The 16,209-nt window shown below is 41.3% G+C and overlaps 2 protein-coding genes across 2 annotated transcripts; both read right to left on the reverse strand.

Moving 5' to 3' along the window:
* Positions 1-1,918: 1,918 nt before the first annotated feature.
* LOC117765048 lies at positions 1,919-10,861 on the reverse strand. Its single transcript, XM_034591275.1, is given in 7 exon segments — positions 1,919-3,151; positions 3,153-3,191; positions 3,193-3,399; positions 7,474-7,631; positions 7,634-8,048; positions 8,050-8,467; positions 10,353-10,861. Coding segments are annotated over 7 exon segments (2,190 nt in total). The 5' UTR covers positions 10,529-10,861; the 3' UTR covers positions 1,919-2,374.
* A 1,213-nt stretch (positions 10,862-12,074) lies between these two features.
* LOC117764969 (lysophosphatidic acid receptor 6-like) lies at positions 12,075-13,487 on the reverse strand. Its single transcript, XM_034591153.1, has one exon. The coding sequence runs from the start codon at positions 13,485-13,487 to the stop codon at positions 12,525-12,527; it is 963 nt and encodes a 320-aa protein (XP_034447044.1). The 3' UTR covers positions 12,075-12,524.
* Positions 13,488-16,209: the final 2,722 nt, after the last annotated feature.

A 16,209-nucleotide genomic window follows, 5' to 3' on the forward strand; every position in this document is an offset into this window, starting at 1 on the left:
ACTGGATTAAACTAAGCAGACGGGACATTGTTGCTTCCACGGCACCAAATCTCCAACAAGAGAGGCGTCATTCAGAGTAACAGTAAAAAATTAAAAATACTATGAAATCTTAACTCTGTTTTACACTTTTATGCAGAGTTATTCACGAATATATGTAAAGTTTTATTAAACTTATGAAGTTTCAACTCAAATTTTGACAATCTTGTTTCGATAACAACAACCACAGTCATATGTAATAGTAATAATTATATCTTTTGTTATTATCATTATAGAAGAATAACTTAACATAACATATCTATCTATCCATCTGTCTGTCTGTCTATCCAAAAAATAAATAAATAAATACATACATTTTTGGACTACTTTTATTCTGAAGGGCTCAGACCGGAAGTCTCTGTGTGTATCTCTGAACATGATGAAGATGAGAAGTTGAAGCGCTTTTATCGTTTCAGCCTCATTTTGATGATTATTCTTTATTATAATATATAATTAAACACTAACCGGGTTAAACACTAAGAGCTTTAAACACTATTTGATCGTATTGACTTAATTCAAGGTCGAACTAGTCTTGTTAGCTACCGGCTAATCTAGCTAAGCTAACCAGGTGTTGCTAAAGCTAACAGGAAGTTGCTAAACAAAACGTAAACCTTACGTGAGATGTAGTTTATTTAAAGCGGTTTTACGCGTAGTTTGGTTTCGTCATTAACTCTGATTCACAGTGACTTAACTTAACTTTATTATAGTGAGCGCGTTTAAAAATCACTCGTTTGTTATCATGTGAAACAATGGACACAGCAGATACATGTCCCATCTGCCTGACTGGTTTCCACCATCAGACTGGCGTCTCTGGAAAAGTGTCCTCGTGTCTTCTGCCTCCAGTGTCTTCTGCAGTGGTCCCAGGTACACACACCTGACACACACACCTGTCACACATCTGTCAAACATCTGTCACACACCTGACACACAACATCTGTCACACACCTTCTTCACATTGGCACTAAAGAATGTTTGATAGTTTTCCTTCATAAGTGGTTTTAAAAGATTCACCAATTCATATTTGGTGATTAACTTTCTCTCGATTGACTGATCACTTTTGAACATCAATTAATCCATAAAGATAATCACTGGCTGTCGGTTCATTACAGTGCTTCTTATTTCCTCTGTTCAACGTGTGATGAGATTGTAAAACAACACAACACATTTCGTTGCTCTGTCCTGAACCTCAGACGGCCTCAGACGGATCGGATCAGCTTCTCCTTCATCTACCAGAGACGGTGTCCTGGGGGGGGGGCGTGCAAAAGAAGGTGATTATCTGCAGCGGGTGAAGGAAACTTCTCTGCAAAAGATTTAGGAGACATGTGAACAAGCAGTTGCCGGTATAGCTGAACTGCTCGTGCTGCTCCTGCAGATCAAGGTGAGGACGCCGAACAAGGATGTGGATGATGAAGAGGAGGCGAGCGATGCTGTTATCTGTGAGGAATGTGGACGCAGCGACCGCAGGCACCAGCTGCTGGTGTGCACACGCTGTGACTCAGGGTATGATGTTACACACGACCAATGCACTCGTCAAGTTATTATTCATAGGTGTTCAGGTCGCAGCAGAGTTTTAATTTGACATGATTCAACGCACTTTGAAGAACAGTACATCAGTGTTCAGTCATAGCAGTAACGTTATATTTAGTACAAGAGTAAATCCTCCGGTACTTCACGTTTTCAATCACCACGTCTCATCCTGCAGTCACAGTATTGGAGCGGAAGGAAATAAAAAAGTTTTCTACATTTGTTAAAGTTATTTCATCATAAAACAGAGGTCGTACTGTTGATTGACAGGTATCACATGGGCTGCCTCACACCTTCATTAACCACAGGCCCTGAAGGTGACTGGATTTGTCCTGACTGTGCAGCCAGTCCCCCCCACACAGGTGAAGCTGTGGAGTTATTACACTTACACTAGATACTTAATATCAGTAAAACCCTGTAGTGAATGGACATTAAAATGACAGATACTACAAATGTTACTGTGCTGTCGCTTTTTATTTAATGAACTTAAAAAGAAATAGAAACAAATACAATAATTTGTTCAAAAGCCTAAATCGTTGCACAAGTCTATTTCTTCTGTTTTAAGTTTGTAAAATATACAATAACATTGCTTTAACATGAGAAATGTTGATTCTTAACGTCTGCTTGCTGTAGACTCATTACAAGACACAACCGCACAAGATACAGAAAATCAGATCCCTGTTTTCGATCCGTCGCTTTATTTTGATGTAAAATGACAATTTCAATAAACACTTTTATATAAAAGTCTCCAGTTCCATATATAGACAAGGAAGCAGAGTTATATTCACATTATATATCTACAGGTTCAGTTCTTTCAGTCCACTGAAATCGTATAAACACCCTTGCTCCTCTGCACTCGTCCACACAGCCATGTCATCTTCCAGCGCCTCCATTTGCAGTGGCTGGTGGTGACATAGTACAGCACGGGGTCCAAGCACGTGTTGAGGGTGACGAGGGCCATGGTGACCAGCTTGGCGTCAAAGATGAGGTTGGTGGCGGAGCAGCTCTTGATGACATCCATGCGTATCAGGAGGTGCAGCAGAGACACCACGTGGCTGGGCAGGAAGCAGAGCAGCGTGATGGCCAGGATGGTGTAAATGACCCTCAAGGCTCTTTTGGCTGTGTTAGTCCTGATCATGGAGATGCGCCTCACAGCCAGCGGGTAACACACCAGGATGATCACGGTGGGCAGCAGGGAGCCGAAGATCAGGATCAGCAGGCTGTACACCACCAGACGCGTCTCCCACTCGTGCTTGGAGAAGTTGTCGAAACAACTGTGGCTTCCAGATTGGTTGACGTTGGTTTCCAGAGGCCCCCGGAGGACGAAGACCAGCATCGCCACTCCAGCGACGCACCAGAGCGCCACGCTCACGGCCAGAGAGCACCAGGGCCTCCGCCCTCTCTGGTAGGCATGAGGATGCACCGTGGCCATGTAGCGGTCCACACAGATACAAGTCATGAAACAGATGCTCATGTAGATGTTGGAGAAGAACAGGACCCCAGTGATGCGGCAGGCGACGTCCCCAAACACCCAGTTGTTTCTGTTGAGGTGGTAGTGGATCCTGAAGGGCAGAGTGCAGAGGATGACGATGTTCCGCCAGGGCCAGGTTGCTGATGAACACGCTGAAGGCTTGTGCGAGGGGTGATCCTGAAGGTGAAGACGAAGAGAGCAGCCAGATTTCCAGGTAGACCCACGACTAACGCCAGGATGTAGACCACTGGGAAGAGGTAGTACTGATACTCCTCTGAGGGGAGGCTGCAGCCGGCGTCCGTCACATTCATGATGAACGATTGAGAGGGGGGGGGGGGGGGGGTTTGTTTGTGTGGCTGTGAAAGAAGTCAAATGAACGTGTAAGTTGGTTTTCATTCACGCTGCTGCATCGCACACCGTCCTCTGTAACTGTAGCAACACAAACATGATTCCATTCAGAGTTTTTCCACTTTTAGTTTCACACAACATTGGAAACTAATCTTTTACTCATCGAATCAGTCACATGTCGACATTCCTTAATGTCTAATCCTTGCTTCTAATGCATTTCTCAAGAAACTTAACACATTCATCTGTTTTGTTCAGGTATAAACTATGATGGACCATTTTTTACACTGCATACAACACATTGACCTGTATTTGTTACAGAGGATTATCCAAAAAGAGTGAAGTGAAAAAACCACAAGAAAATACTTGTTGGGACCTGTTTTTTTGTGAGACAACACTTCGGTATCTACATGTTCAGTCAAAAGCCTGAAGCCGCATGTTCCCCAGGACTCAGTCTCCCAGGGGCCATCAAAAACCAGAGCAAGGAACTCAGTCTCCCAGAGGGCATCAACGTCACACAGAGGTGTGAAAACCCCCCAGGGACACAGGTTTCAACTCCCATTGGTCACTCTGGACCCCATGACCTGTGAGGTCACCGGGCCAATATAAGGCCTGGTCTCCCCCTCTTCTGTCTCTTCTGCCTCTTCCTACAATCCTTCCACAGGAGGGAAGGCTGTCGAGCCTCTTCTCCAGCTCACATCTTCTCTTCCCATCCAACTCTTCGAGAGGAGCACAAAGGTGCAGCTCCCAGCTCATCTCACCAAGGAAACCTCCTTGCCCTCCAAGCTCTACCAACGTCCTAGCAGCGACTCGATGTCCTGCAGGAAAACTTCAACCAGCAACTGAGCTACACAGCCAGACAGAAACCAGCAAGACGACTTCACAGGACTTCGAACTGCACAGCAACTCTTTTTCCCCTTTCTACGGACGGGTAACACAACTGGGCTTAATAATTATACTAGGCTAAGCAAGAACTGTTTATTCGATTCTGTGTGATGTTTATAAGTTTGATTTGTGGTGTTGTGATATTTTGGGTACAAGTTATTGAGAAAGTAATGTTAGTCTGTTATGCTCTGCACAGTCTTTCGTTGCATCCAATCTAGTAACTTTGTCTAATTTGGCACACACACAGACACACGCATAACTCTTCACCTCATTATCTCTACAGGTCGTAAACATTCCAGCCACCATCTTGAAAGCACGCTGACTCACACAGACACATACACATGTATACACACATACCTGTCTTTGTTTAGCAATTAGACCGTTAGTAATTTGTGTTTTTATACTTTATTATATTCATAATAAATGTTTTTCTTTCACAAATGTTTCTTTATTAATGTTGCATAAGTGAATTTTGCCAACCTCTACACTGTCAAGAACTCCATATCCTTCAACTTAGCTAACTATCTATATGGTAATTTTGGTTATAGTTATTAATTTAATTGTTAATCAGAGTTCCAAATTTGTAGTTAGTACTTTTATGAGACTTATTCAATAAATTGGCTATCTTTTCCCTTCCTTTGAAGGGTGGTGCCCCGAGGTAACTTTAATCAATTAAAGTTATTATTTAATATTCATAATAAAATATTAATATTTAATATTTTATTTTGATAACCAAAGTTATTGAATGCCGAAAGGCACACCATTTCATGGTATCACGTTTGATGCATTATGGCACAACATACTGAACACAAATAAAGGCAACACTTTCTCTAACGGTGTTTGTGAGACCACAGATTTTTTATCTTACTGCTTTTATATTAGATGTTAAACCTCTGTGACTCTCCCCTTCATTGCAGGAGCTGCTTCTAAGAAGGTAAACGTGTTGTGAAAACTAAACCCAGACTAAATAGAGCAATAAACAAAGGATTTTGACATTAAACAAAGTCACTTACCTAGTTGTTGAGAGTCTGATCTCCAAATGTAGAAAGCAACACCTGAGATTGTTGCGCTGCTGCGTTATCACCGTGCTGCTGCTCTCTGCGTTGTGTAGACCATGCAGCTCTTTGCTCAGGCTTCTTAATTTTCTGTCAGCGCACCGTGTGACGAAAGGAGCAGGAAACCATAGCATGACATGAGATTCACCACCCACTGCAGTCTAAAAATAATAAACTGAATTATTATAAATGTGTTGCCTTGTTTGGACATGTGTTTATGTTATTATGAGTTTGCTTTAGAGAGTGAAGTTTAAATAACAAAAACTTCCCCTCGAAGTTTGACACCTCCACAAACTGCAGCCTCCTAAATGATCTTTAGTTGAAACAACACATCACAACCTTCATGAGGATTTATTAAAGCGCTGTTTATCAGACAGTGTTTGTTAACTTTCATAAACAGTTTATTAGAAATAAAGAGAAGCAGAGAAAAGCCGTCCTTATATAAAGTTTGATAGAGAATAAAAGCTGCAGACCTGGACATTTTCAAGCAGAATGCATGGATTTTTGAGGCCATGTTCACAGTGCATGTTCAAGCATATACCTTCCTTTTCCCAACATTTCCAGCAGGCTACACAATCTGTACGATTATTTCACGATGTGCACAAAGAGGTCACACATGCTTCACATTTTATTTTTTATTCCAGGCCCTTGGTTCCTTGCGATTTCCAGACATAAGAAAAAAACTCATTTTTTGTAGTTTTATAACCAGGTCAACCTGTTTCAGGTTCTCGAGAGACCAGGCCCCTGTTCTTTACACTTTCTATGCAGAGTTATTCACGAATATATGTAAAGTTTTATTAAACTTAATGAAGTTTCAACTACTAAATTTTGACAATCTTGTTTCGATAACAACAACCACAGTCATATGTAATAGTAATAATGATATCTTTTGTTATTATCATTATAGAAGAATAACTTAACATAAACATATCTATCTGTCTGTCTGTCTGTATGTCTATCATCATCAAAACAAATAAATAAATAAATTTTCGGACTACTTTTATTCTGAAGGGCTCAGACCGGAAGTCTCTGTGTGTATCTCTGAACATGATGAAGATGAGAAGTTAAGCGCTTTTATCGTTTCAGACTCATTTTGATGATTATTCTTTATTATAATATATAATTAAACACTAACCGGGTTAAAAACTAAGATTTAAACACTATTTGATCGTATTGACTTAAGTCAAGGTCGAACTAATCTTGTTAGCTACCGGCTAAGCTAGCTAAGCTAACCAGGTGTTGCTAAAGCTAACAGGAAGCTGCTAAACAAAACGTAAACTTTACGTGAGATGTAGTTAATTTAAAGTGGTTTTACGTGTAGTTTGGTTTCGTCATTAACTCGAAGTTATTATTCATATGTGGTGTTCAGGGTCGCAGCAGAGTTTTAATTTGACATGATTCAACGCACTTTGAAGAACAGTACATCAGTGTTCAGTCATAGCAGTAACGTTATATTTAGTACAAGAGTAAATCCTCCGGTACTTCACGTTTTCAATCACCAGGTCTCATCCTGCAGTCACAGTATTGGAACGGAAGGAAATAAACAAAGTTTTCTACATTTGTTAAAGTTATTTCATCATAAAACAGAGGTCGTACTGTTGATTGACAGGTATCACATGGGCTGCCTCACACCTTCATTAACCACGGGCCCTGAAGGTGACTGGATTTGTCCTGACTGTGCAGCCAGTCCCCCCCACACAGGTGAAGCTGTGGAGTTATTACACTTACACTAGATACTTAATATCAGTAAAACCCTGTAGTGAATGGACATTAAAATGACAGATACTACAAATGTTACTGTGCTGCCGCTTTTTATTTAATGAACTTAAAAAGAAATCGGAAAAAATACAATAACTTGTTCAAAAGCCTAAATCGTTGCGAGGGTCTATTTCTTCTGTTTTAAGTTTGTAAAATATAAAATAACATTGCTTTAACATGAGAAATGTTGATTCTTAACGTCTGCTTGCTGTAGACTCATTACAAGACACAACCGCACAAGATACAGAAAATCAGATCCCTGTTTTCGATCCGTCCCTTTATTTTGATGTAAAATGACAATTTTAATATTTTATATAAAAGTCTCCAGTTCCATATATAGACAAGGAAGCAGAGTTATATTTACATTATATATCTACAGGTTCAGTTCTTTCAGTCCACTGAAATCGTATAAACACCCTTGCTCCTCTGCACTCGTCCACACAGCCATGTCATCTTCCAGCGCCTCCATTTGCAGTGGCTGGTGGTGACATAGTACAGCACGGGGTCCAGGCACGTGTTGAGGGTGACGAGGGCCATGGTGACCATCCTGGCGTCAAGATGAGGTTGGCGGCGGAGCAGCTCTTGATGACATCCATGTGTCGCAGGAGGTGCAGCAGAGACACCACGTGGTTGGGCAGGAAGCAGAGCAGCGTGATGGCCAGGATGGTGTAAATGACCCTCACGGCTCTTTTGGCTGTGTTAGTCCTGATCATGGAGATGCGCCTCACAGCCAGCGGGTAACACACCAGGATGATCACGGTGGGCAGCAGGGAGCCGAAGATCAGGATCAGCAGGCTGTACACCACCAGACGCGTCTCCCACTCGTGCTTGGATAAGTTGTCGAAACAACTGTGGCTTCCAGATTGGTTGACGTTGGTTTCCAGAGGCCCCCGGAGGACGAAGACCAGCATCGCCACTCCAGCGACGCACCAGAGCGCCACGCTCACGGCCAGAGAGCACCAGGGCCTCCGCCTGCCTCAGGTAGGCATGAGGATGCACCGTGGCCATGTAGCGGTCCACACAGATACAAGTCATGAAACAGATGCTCATGTAGATGTTGGAGTAGAACAGGACCCCAGTGATGCGGCAGGCGACGTCCCCAAACACCCAGTTGTTTCTGTTGAGGTGGTAGTGGATCCTGAAGGGCAGAGTGCAGAGGATGACGATGTCCGCCAGGGCCAGGTTGCTGATGAACACGCTGAAGGCTGTGCGAGGGGTGATCCTGAAGGTGAAGACGAAGAGAGCAGCCAGATTTCCAGGTAGACCCACGACTAACGCCAGGATGTAGACAACTGGGAAGAGGTAGTACTGATACTCCTCTGAGGGGAGGCTGCCGGCGTCCGTCACATTCATGATGAACGATTGAGAGGGGGGGGGGGGTTTGTTTGTGTGGCTGTGAAAGAAGTCAAATGAATGTGTAGGTTGGTTTTCATTCACGCTGCTGCATCGCACACCGTCCTCTGTAACTGTAGCATCACAAACATGTTTCCATTCAGAGTTTTTCCACTTTTAGTTTCACACAACATTGGAAACTAATCTTTTACTCCTCGAATCAGTCACATGTCGACATTCCTTAATGTCTAATCCTTGCTTCTAATGCATTTCTCAAGAAACTTAACACATTCATCTGTTTTGTTCAGGTATAAACTATGATGGACATTTTTTACACTGCATACAACACATTGACCTGTATTTGTTACAGAGATTATCCAAAAAGAGTGAAGTGAAAAAACCACAAGAAAATACTTGTTGGGACCTGGTTTTTTGTGAGACAACACTTCGGTATCACATGTTCAGTCAAAAGCCTGAAGCAGCATGTCCCTCCAGGACTCAGTCTCCCAGGGGCCATCAAAAACCAGAGCAAGGAACTCAGTCTCCCAGAGGGCATCAACGTCACACAGAGGTGTGAAAACCCCCCCAGGGACACAGGTTTCAACTCCCATTGGTCACTCTGGACCCCATGACCTGTGAGGTCACCGGGCCAATATAAGGCCTGGTCTCCCCCTCTTCTGTCTCTTCTGCCTCTTCCTACAATCCTTCCACAGGAGGGAAGGCTGTCGAGCCTCTTCTCCAGCTCACATCTTCTCTTCCCATCCAACTCTTCGAGAGGAGCACAAAGGTGCAGCTCCCAGCTCATCTCACCAAGGAAACCTCCTTGCCCTCCAAGCTCTACCAACGTCCTAGCAGCGACTCGATGTCCTGCAGGAAAACTTCAACCAGCAACTGAGCTACACAGCCAGACAGAAACCAGCAAGACGACTTCACAGGACTTCGAACTGCACAGCAACTCTTTTTCCCCTTTCTACGGACGGGTAACACAACTGGGCTTAATAATTATACTAGGCTAAGCAAGACTGTTTATTCGATTCTGTGTGATGTTTATAAGTTTGATTTGTGGTGTTGTGATATTTTGGGTACAAGTTATTGAGAAAGTAATGTTAGTCTGTTATGCTCTGCACAGTCTTTCGTTGCATCCAATCTAGTAACTTTGTCTAATTTGGCACACACACAGACACACGCATAACTCTTCACCTCATTAGCTCTACAGGTCGTAAACATTCCAGCCACCATCTTGAAAGCACGCTGACTCACACAGACACATACACATGTATACACACATACCTGTCTTTGTTTAGCAATTAGACCGTTAGTAATTTGTGTTTTTATACTTTATTATATTCATAATAAATGTTTTTCTTTCACAAATGTTTCTTTATTAATGTTGCATAAGTGAATTTTGCCAACCTCTACACTGTCAAGAACTCCATATCCTTCAACTTAGCTAACTATCTATATGGTAATTTTGGTTATAGTTATTAATTTAATTGTTAATCAGAGTTCCAAATTTGTAGTTAGTACTTTTATGAGACTTATTCAATAAATTGGCTATCTTTTCCCTTCCTTTGAAGGGTGGTGCCCCGAGGTAACTTTAATCAATTAAAGTTATTATTTAATATTCATAATAAAATATTAATATTTAATATTTTATTTTGATAACCAAAGTTATTGAATGCCGAAAGGCACACCATTTCATGGTATCACGTTTGATGCATTATGGCACAACATACTGAACACAAATAAAGGCAACACTTTCTCTAACGGTGTTTGTGAGACCACAGATTTTTTATCTTACTGCTTTTATATTAGATGTTAAACCTCTGTGACTCTCCCCTTCATTGCAGGAGCTGCTTCTAAGAAGGTAAACGTGTTGTGAAAACTAAACCCAGACTAAATAGAGCAATAAACAAAGGATTTTGACATTAAACAAAGTCACTTACCTAGTTGTTGAGAGTCTGATCTCCAAATGTAGAAAGCAACACCTGAGATTGTTGCGCTGCTGCGTTATCACCGTGCTGCTGCTCTCTGCGTTGTGTAGACCATGCAGCACTTTGCTCAGGCTTCTTAATTTCCTGTCAGCGCACCGTGTGACGAAAGGAGCAGGAAACCATAGCATGACATGAGATTCACCACCCACTGCAGTGTTACAATAACAAACTGAATTATATGAATGTGTTGCCTTGTTTGGACATGTGTTTATGTTATTATGAGTCTGCTTTAGAGAGTGAAGTTTAAATAACAAAAACTTACCCTCGAAGTTTGACAGCACCACAAACTGCAGCCTCCTAAATGATCTTACAGTTGAATCAACACATCACAACCTTCATGAGGATTTATTAAAGCGCTGTTTATCAGACAGTGTTTGTTAACTTTCATAAACAGTTTATTAGAAATAAAGAGAAGGCACATAAAAGCTGTCCTTATATAAAGTTTGATAGAGAATAAAAGCTGCAGACCTGGACATTTTCAAGCAGAATGCGTGGATTTTTGAGGCCATGTTCACAGTGCATGTTCAAGCATATACCTTCCTTTTCCCAACATTTCCAGCAGGCTACACAATCTGTACGATTATTTCACGATGTGCACAAAGAGGTCACACATGCTTCACATTTTATTTTTTATTCCAGGCCCTTGGTTCCTTGCGATTTCCAGACATAAGAAAAAACTCATTTTTTGTAGTTTTATAACCAGGTCAACCTGTTTCAGGTTCTCGAGAGACCAGGCCCCTGTTCTGTACACTTTATATGCAGAGTTATTCACGAATATATGTAAAGTTTTATTAAACTTATGAAGTTTCAACACTAAATTTTGACAATCTTGTTTCGATAACAACAACCACAGTCATATGTAATAGTAATAATGATATCTTTTGTTATTATTATCATTATAGAAGAATAACTTAACATAACATATCTGTCTATCTATCTATCAAAACAAATAAATAAATAAATTTTCGGACTACTTTTATTCTGAAGGGCTCAGACCGGAAGTCTCTGTGTGTATCTCTGAACATGATGAAGATGAGAAGTTGAAGCGCTTTTATCGTTTCAGACTCATTTTGATGATTATTCTTTATTATAATATATAATTAAACACTAACCGGGTTAAAAACTAAGATTTAAACACTATTTGATCGTATTGACTTAAGTCAAGGTCGAACTAATCTTGTTAGCTACCGGCTAAGCTAGCTAAGCTAACCAGGTGTTGCTAAAGCTAACAGGAAGCTGCTAAACAAAACGTAAACTTTACGTGAGATGTAGTTAATTTAAAGTGGTTTTACGTGTAGTTTGGTTTCGTCATTAACTCGAAGTTATTATTCATATGTGGTGTTCAGGGTCGCAGCAGAGTTTTAATTTGACATGATTCAACGCACTTTGAAGAACAGTACATCAGTGTTCAGTCATAGCAGTAACATTATATTTAGTACAAGAGTAAATCCTCCGGTACTTCACGTTTTCAATCACCACGTCTCATCCTGCAGTCACAGTATTGGAACGGAAGGAAATAAACAAAGTTTTCTACATTTGTTAAAGTTATTTCATCATAAAACAGAGGTCGTACTGTTGATTGACAGGTATCACATGGGCTGCCTCACACCTTCATTAACCACGGGCCCTGAAGGTGACTGGATTTGTCCTGACTGTGCAGCCAGTCCCCCCCACACAGGTGAAGCTGTGGAGTTATTACACTTACACTAGATACTTAATATCAGTAAAACCCTGTAGTGAATGGACATTAAAATGACAGATACTACAAATGTTACTGTGCTGCCGCTTTTTATTTAATGAACTTAAAAAGAAATCGGAAAAATACAATAACTTGTTCAAAAGCCTAAATCGTTGCGAGGGTCTATTTCTTCTGTTTTAAGTTTGTAAAATATAAAATAACATTGCTTTAACATGAGAAATGTTGATTCTTAACGTCTGCTTGCTGTAGACTCATTACAAGACACAACCGCACAAGATACAGAAAATCAGATCCCTGTTTTCGATCCGTCCCTTTATTTTGATGTAAAATGACAATTTTAATATTTTATATAAAAGTCTCCAGTTCCATATATAGACAAGGAAGCAGAGTTATATTTACATTATATATCTACAGGTTCAGTTCTTTCAGTCCACTGAAATCGTATAAACACCCTTGCTCCTCTGCACTCGTCCACACAGCCATGTCATCTTCCAGCGCCTCCATTTGCAGTGGCTGGTGGTGACATAGTACAGCACGGGGTCCAGGCACGTGTTGAGGGTGACGAGGGCCATGGTGACCATCCTGGCGTCAAAGATGAGGTTGGCGGCGGAGCAGCTCTTGATGACATCCATGTGTCGCAGGAGGTGCAGCAGAGACACCACGTGGTTGGGCAGGAAGCAGAGCAGCGTGATGGCCAGGATGGTGTAAATGACCCTCACGGCTCTTTTGGCTGTGTGAGTCCTGATCATGGAGATGCGCCTCACAGCCAGCGGGTAACACACCAGGATGATCACGGTGGGCAGCAGGGAGCCGAAGATCAGGATCAGCAGGCTGTACACCACCAGACGCGTCTCCCACTCGTGCTTGGATAAGTTGTCGAAACAACTGTGGCTTCCAGATTGGTTGACGTTGGTTTCCAGAGGCCCCCGGAGGACGAAGACCAGCATCGCCACTCCAGCGACGCACCAGAGCGCCACGCTCACGGCCAGAGAGCACCAGGGCCTCCGCTGCCTCAGGTAGGCATGAGGATGCACCGTGGCCATGTAGCGGTCCACACAGATACAAGTCATGAAACAGATGCTCATGTAGATGTTGGAGTAGAACAGGACCCCAGTGATGCGGCAGGCGACGTCCCCAAACACCCAGTTGTTTCTGTTGAGGTGGTAGTGGATCCTGAAGGGCAGAGTGCAGAGGATGACGATGTCCGCCAGGGCCAGGTTGCTGATGAACACGCTGAAGGCTGTGCGAGGGGTGATCCTGAAGGTGAAGACGAAGAGAGCAGCCAGATTTCCAGGTAGACCCACGACTAACGCCAGGATGTAGACAACTGGGAAGAGGTAGTACTGATACTCCTCTGAGGGGAGGCTGCAGCCGTCTGTCACGTTCATGATGAACGATTGAGGGGGGGGGGGGGGGGGGTTTGTTTGTGTGTCTGTGAAAGAAGTCAAATGAACGTGTAAGTTGGTTTTCATTCACGCTGCTGCCTCGCACACCTTCCTCTGTAACTTTAGCAACACAAACATGTTTCCATTCCGAGTTTTTCCGCTTTTACATTGGAAACTAATCTTTTACTCATCGAATCAGTCACAAATAACACAAATAAAGGCAACACTTTCTCTAACGGTGTTTGTGAGACAATAGACATTTTATCTTACTGCTTTTATATTAGATGTTAAACCTCTGTGACTCTCCCCTTCATTGCAGGAGCTGCTTCTAAGAAGGTAAACGTGTTGTGAAAACTAAACCCAGACTAAATAGAGCAATAAACAAAGGATTTTGACATAAAAACAAAGTCACTTACCTAGTTGTTGAGAGTCTGATCTCCAAATGTAGAAAGCAACACCTGAGATTGTTGCGCTGCTGCGTTATCACCGTGCTGCTGCTCTCTGCGTTGTGTAGACCATGCAGCACTTTGCTCAGGCTTCTTAATTTTCTGTCAGCGCACCGTATGACGAGTGGAGCAGGAAACCATAGCATGACATGAGATTCACCACCCACTGCAGTCTAAAAATAATAAAGTGAATTATTATGAATGCGTTGCATTGTTTGGCCATTTGTTTATATTATAATGAGTCTACTTTAGAGAGTGACGTTTAAATAACAAAAACTTACCCTCGAAGTTTGACAGCACCACAAACTGCAGCCTCCTAAATGATCTTTAGTTGAATCAACACAACATCACAACCTTCATGAGGATTTACTACAGGGCTGTATTCAGACAGTGTTTGTTAACTTTCATTTTTTATTCCAGGCCCTTGGTTCCTTGCGATTTCCAGACGTAAGAAAAAACTAATTTTTTGTAGTTTTATAACCAGGTCAACCTGTTTCAGGTTCTCGAGAGACCAGGCCCCTGTTCTTTACACTTTCTATGCAGAGTTATTCACGAATATATGTAAAGTTTTATTAAACTTATGAAGTTTCAATACTAAATTTTGACAATCTTGTTTCGATAACAACAACCACAGTCATATGTAATAGTAATAATGATATCTTTTGTTATTATCATTATAGAAGAATAACTTAACATATCTATCTATCTATCTATCTATCTGTCTGTCTGTCTGTCTGTCTGTCTGTCTGTCTATCCATCCATCCATCCATCCATCCATCCATCCATCCAAACAAATAAATAAATACATTTTTGGACTACTTTTATTCTGAAGGGTTCAGACCGGAAGTCTCTGTGTGTATCTCTGAACATGATGAAGATGAGAAGTTGAAACGCTTATATCGTTTCAGCCTCATTTTGATGATTATTCTTGATTATAATATATAATTAAACACTAACCGGGTTAAACACTAAGATTTAAACACTATTTGATCGTATTGACTTAATTCAAGGTCGAACTAGTCTTGTTAGCTACCGGCTAAGCTAGCTAAGCTAACAGGAAGCTGCTAAACAAAACGTAAACTTTACGTGAGATGTAGTTTATTTAAAGTGGTTTTACGCGTAGTTTGGTTTCGCACGGAAGCGTATTGCATTCACTTGAAAAAAAACAAAAACCTCTGTTTATAAACCTATCTAGTATTTTGATGAAGTTACATTTTGCATGGACGTTTCGCATAGAGCTATATTTCCTTTATCGATCAAAATCCCCATAAAATTCATAATATGTACTATACATAATCTTGTCGTGCAGTATTTATAAAACGTTATTATATTGTTATGCTTTTATATGAAATATCTGAATGCAGTTTTGAGATATTTAAAGCAATTGGAATTTTAAATTTTCATGTGACCATCTTAAATCTGTTCATATTTGTTGATGCAACAAAGATGTGCATAGATTCTGCATTTTTCCTACATTTGTACAGAACCAGCAATGGCTACATCCTCAAATACCCCCTTCCCACAAGATGATGGTCTGAGGATATTTCTTCAGAGTCGAGGTATTCCTGAGGAGAATATTCAGAAAATGCAGCAGGATCGTGTAAGTCTCAGAACAGGGAGAGGATAATTTCAGCACAGAAATAAACAATTTTGGTTATACTTTAGGTGTATTTTTAAGCCAGTCTCTTACACTTAAGTTAACGATAATGTCTTAATGTGTTGTTTTGTTTCAATTACAGATTGACACCTCAGTAGTTGAAGAAATTGATGATGACACTTTGGCTGCCTACATTCCAGCATATGGTGATTGGATTGCTACAAGGCGGTTCTGTATAGGAAAACAGACAAGAGGTGGAGTCCATTCAAAAAGACTGTCCCTGTTTGAAAAACTAAAAAGAAAAATGTACACAAAAAGCAACAAAGACAGACTTCAAGATTCTGAGGAAGAGCATTCTATGCAACCAACAAGGATGCATCTAAGAAATAATAAAAGGGTCTCAAAGGTGACAAGAAAAATAGAGTTAGGCTGGATAAATGATAAGAGACAGGTGAGAAAACGCAATGGTGGAGGAACCAGACTTCTTGATATTTCCAAGACAGCCACAAAGAAAGACATTCTGTCACATGCTAAGAGGCTATTTTTCCCAAATGAGAAATCGAGAAATGGAAAGTGGGAGGAGTTTAGTCCCGATATTGTTGACTTTCAGGAAGCATACCTTGATGACAGTATTAGTGTGGGAGAACTCTATGAGACACATAAATTGGGGGTGTTAAGATTT

This window comes from Hippoglossus hippoglossus, chromosome 7, assembly GCF_009819705.1.
Source record: "Hippoglossus hippoglossus isolate fHipHip1 chromosome 7, fHipHip1.pri, whole genome shotgun sequence".
NCBI lineage: Eukaryota > Metazoa > Chordata > Actinopteri > Pleuronectiformes > Pleuronectidae > Hippoglossus > Hippoglossus hippoglossus.

What these genes read in the sequence shown, in the direction of transcription:
- LOC117764969 (XM_034591153.1), bottom strand. Translation starts at nt 13,487, where the DNA reads ATGAACGTGACAGACGGCTGCAGCCTCCCCTCAGAGGAGTATCAGTAC.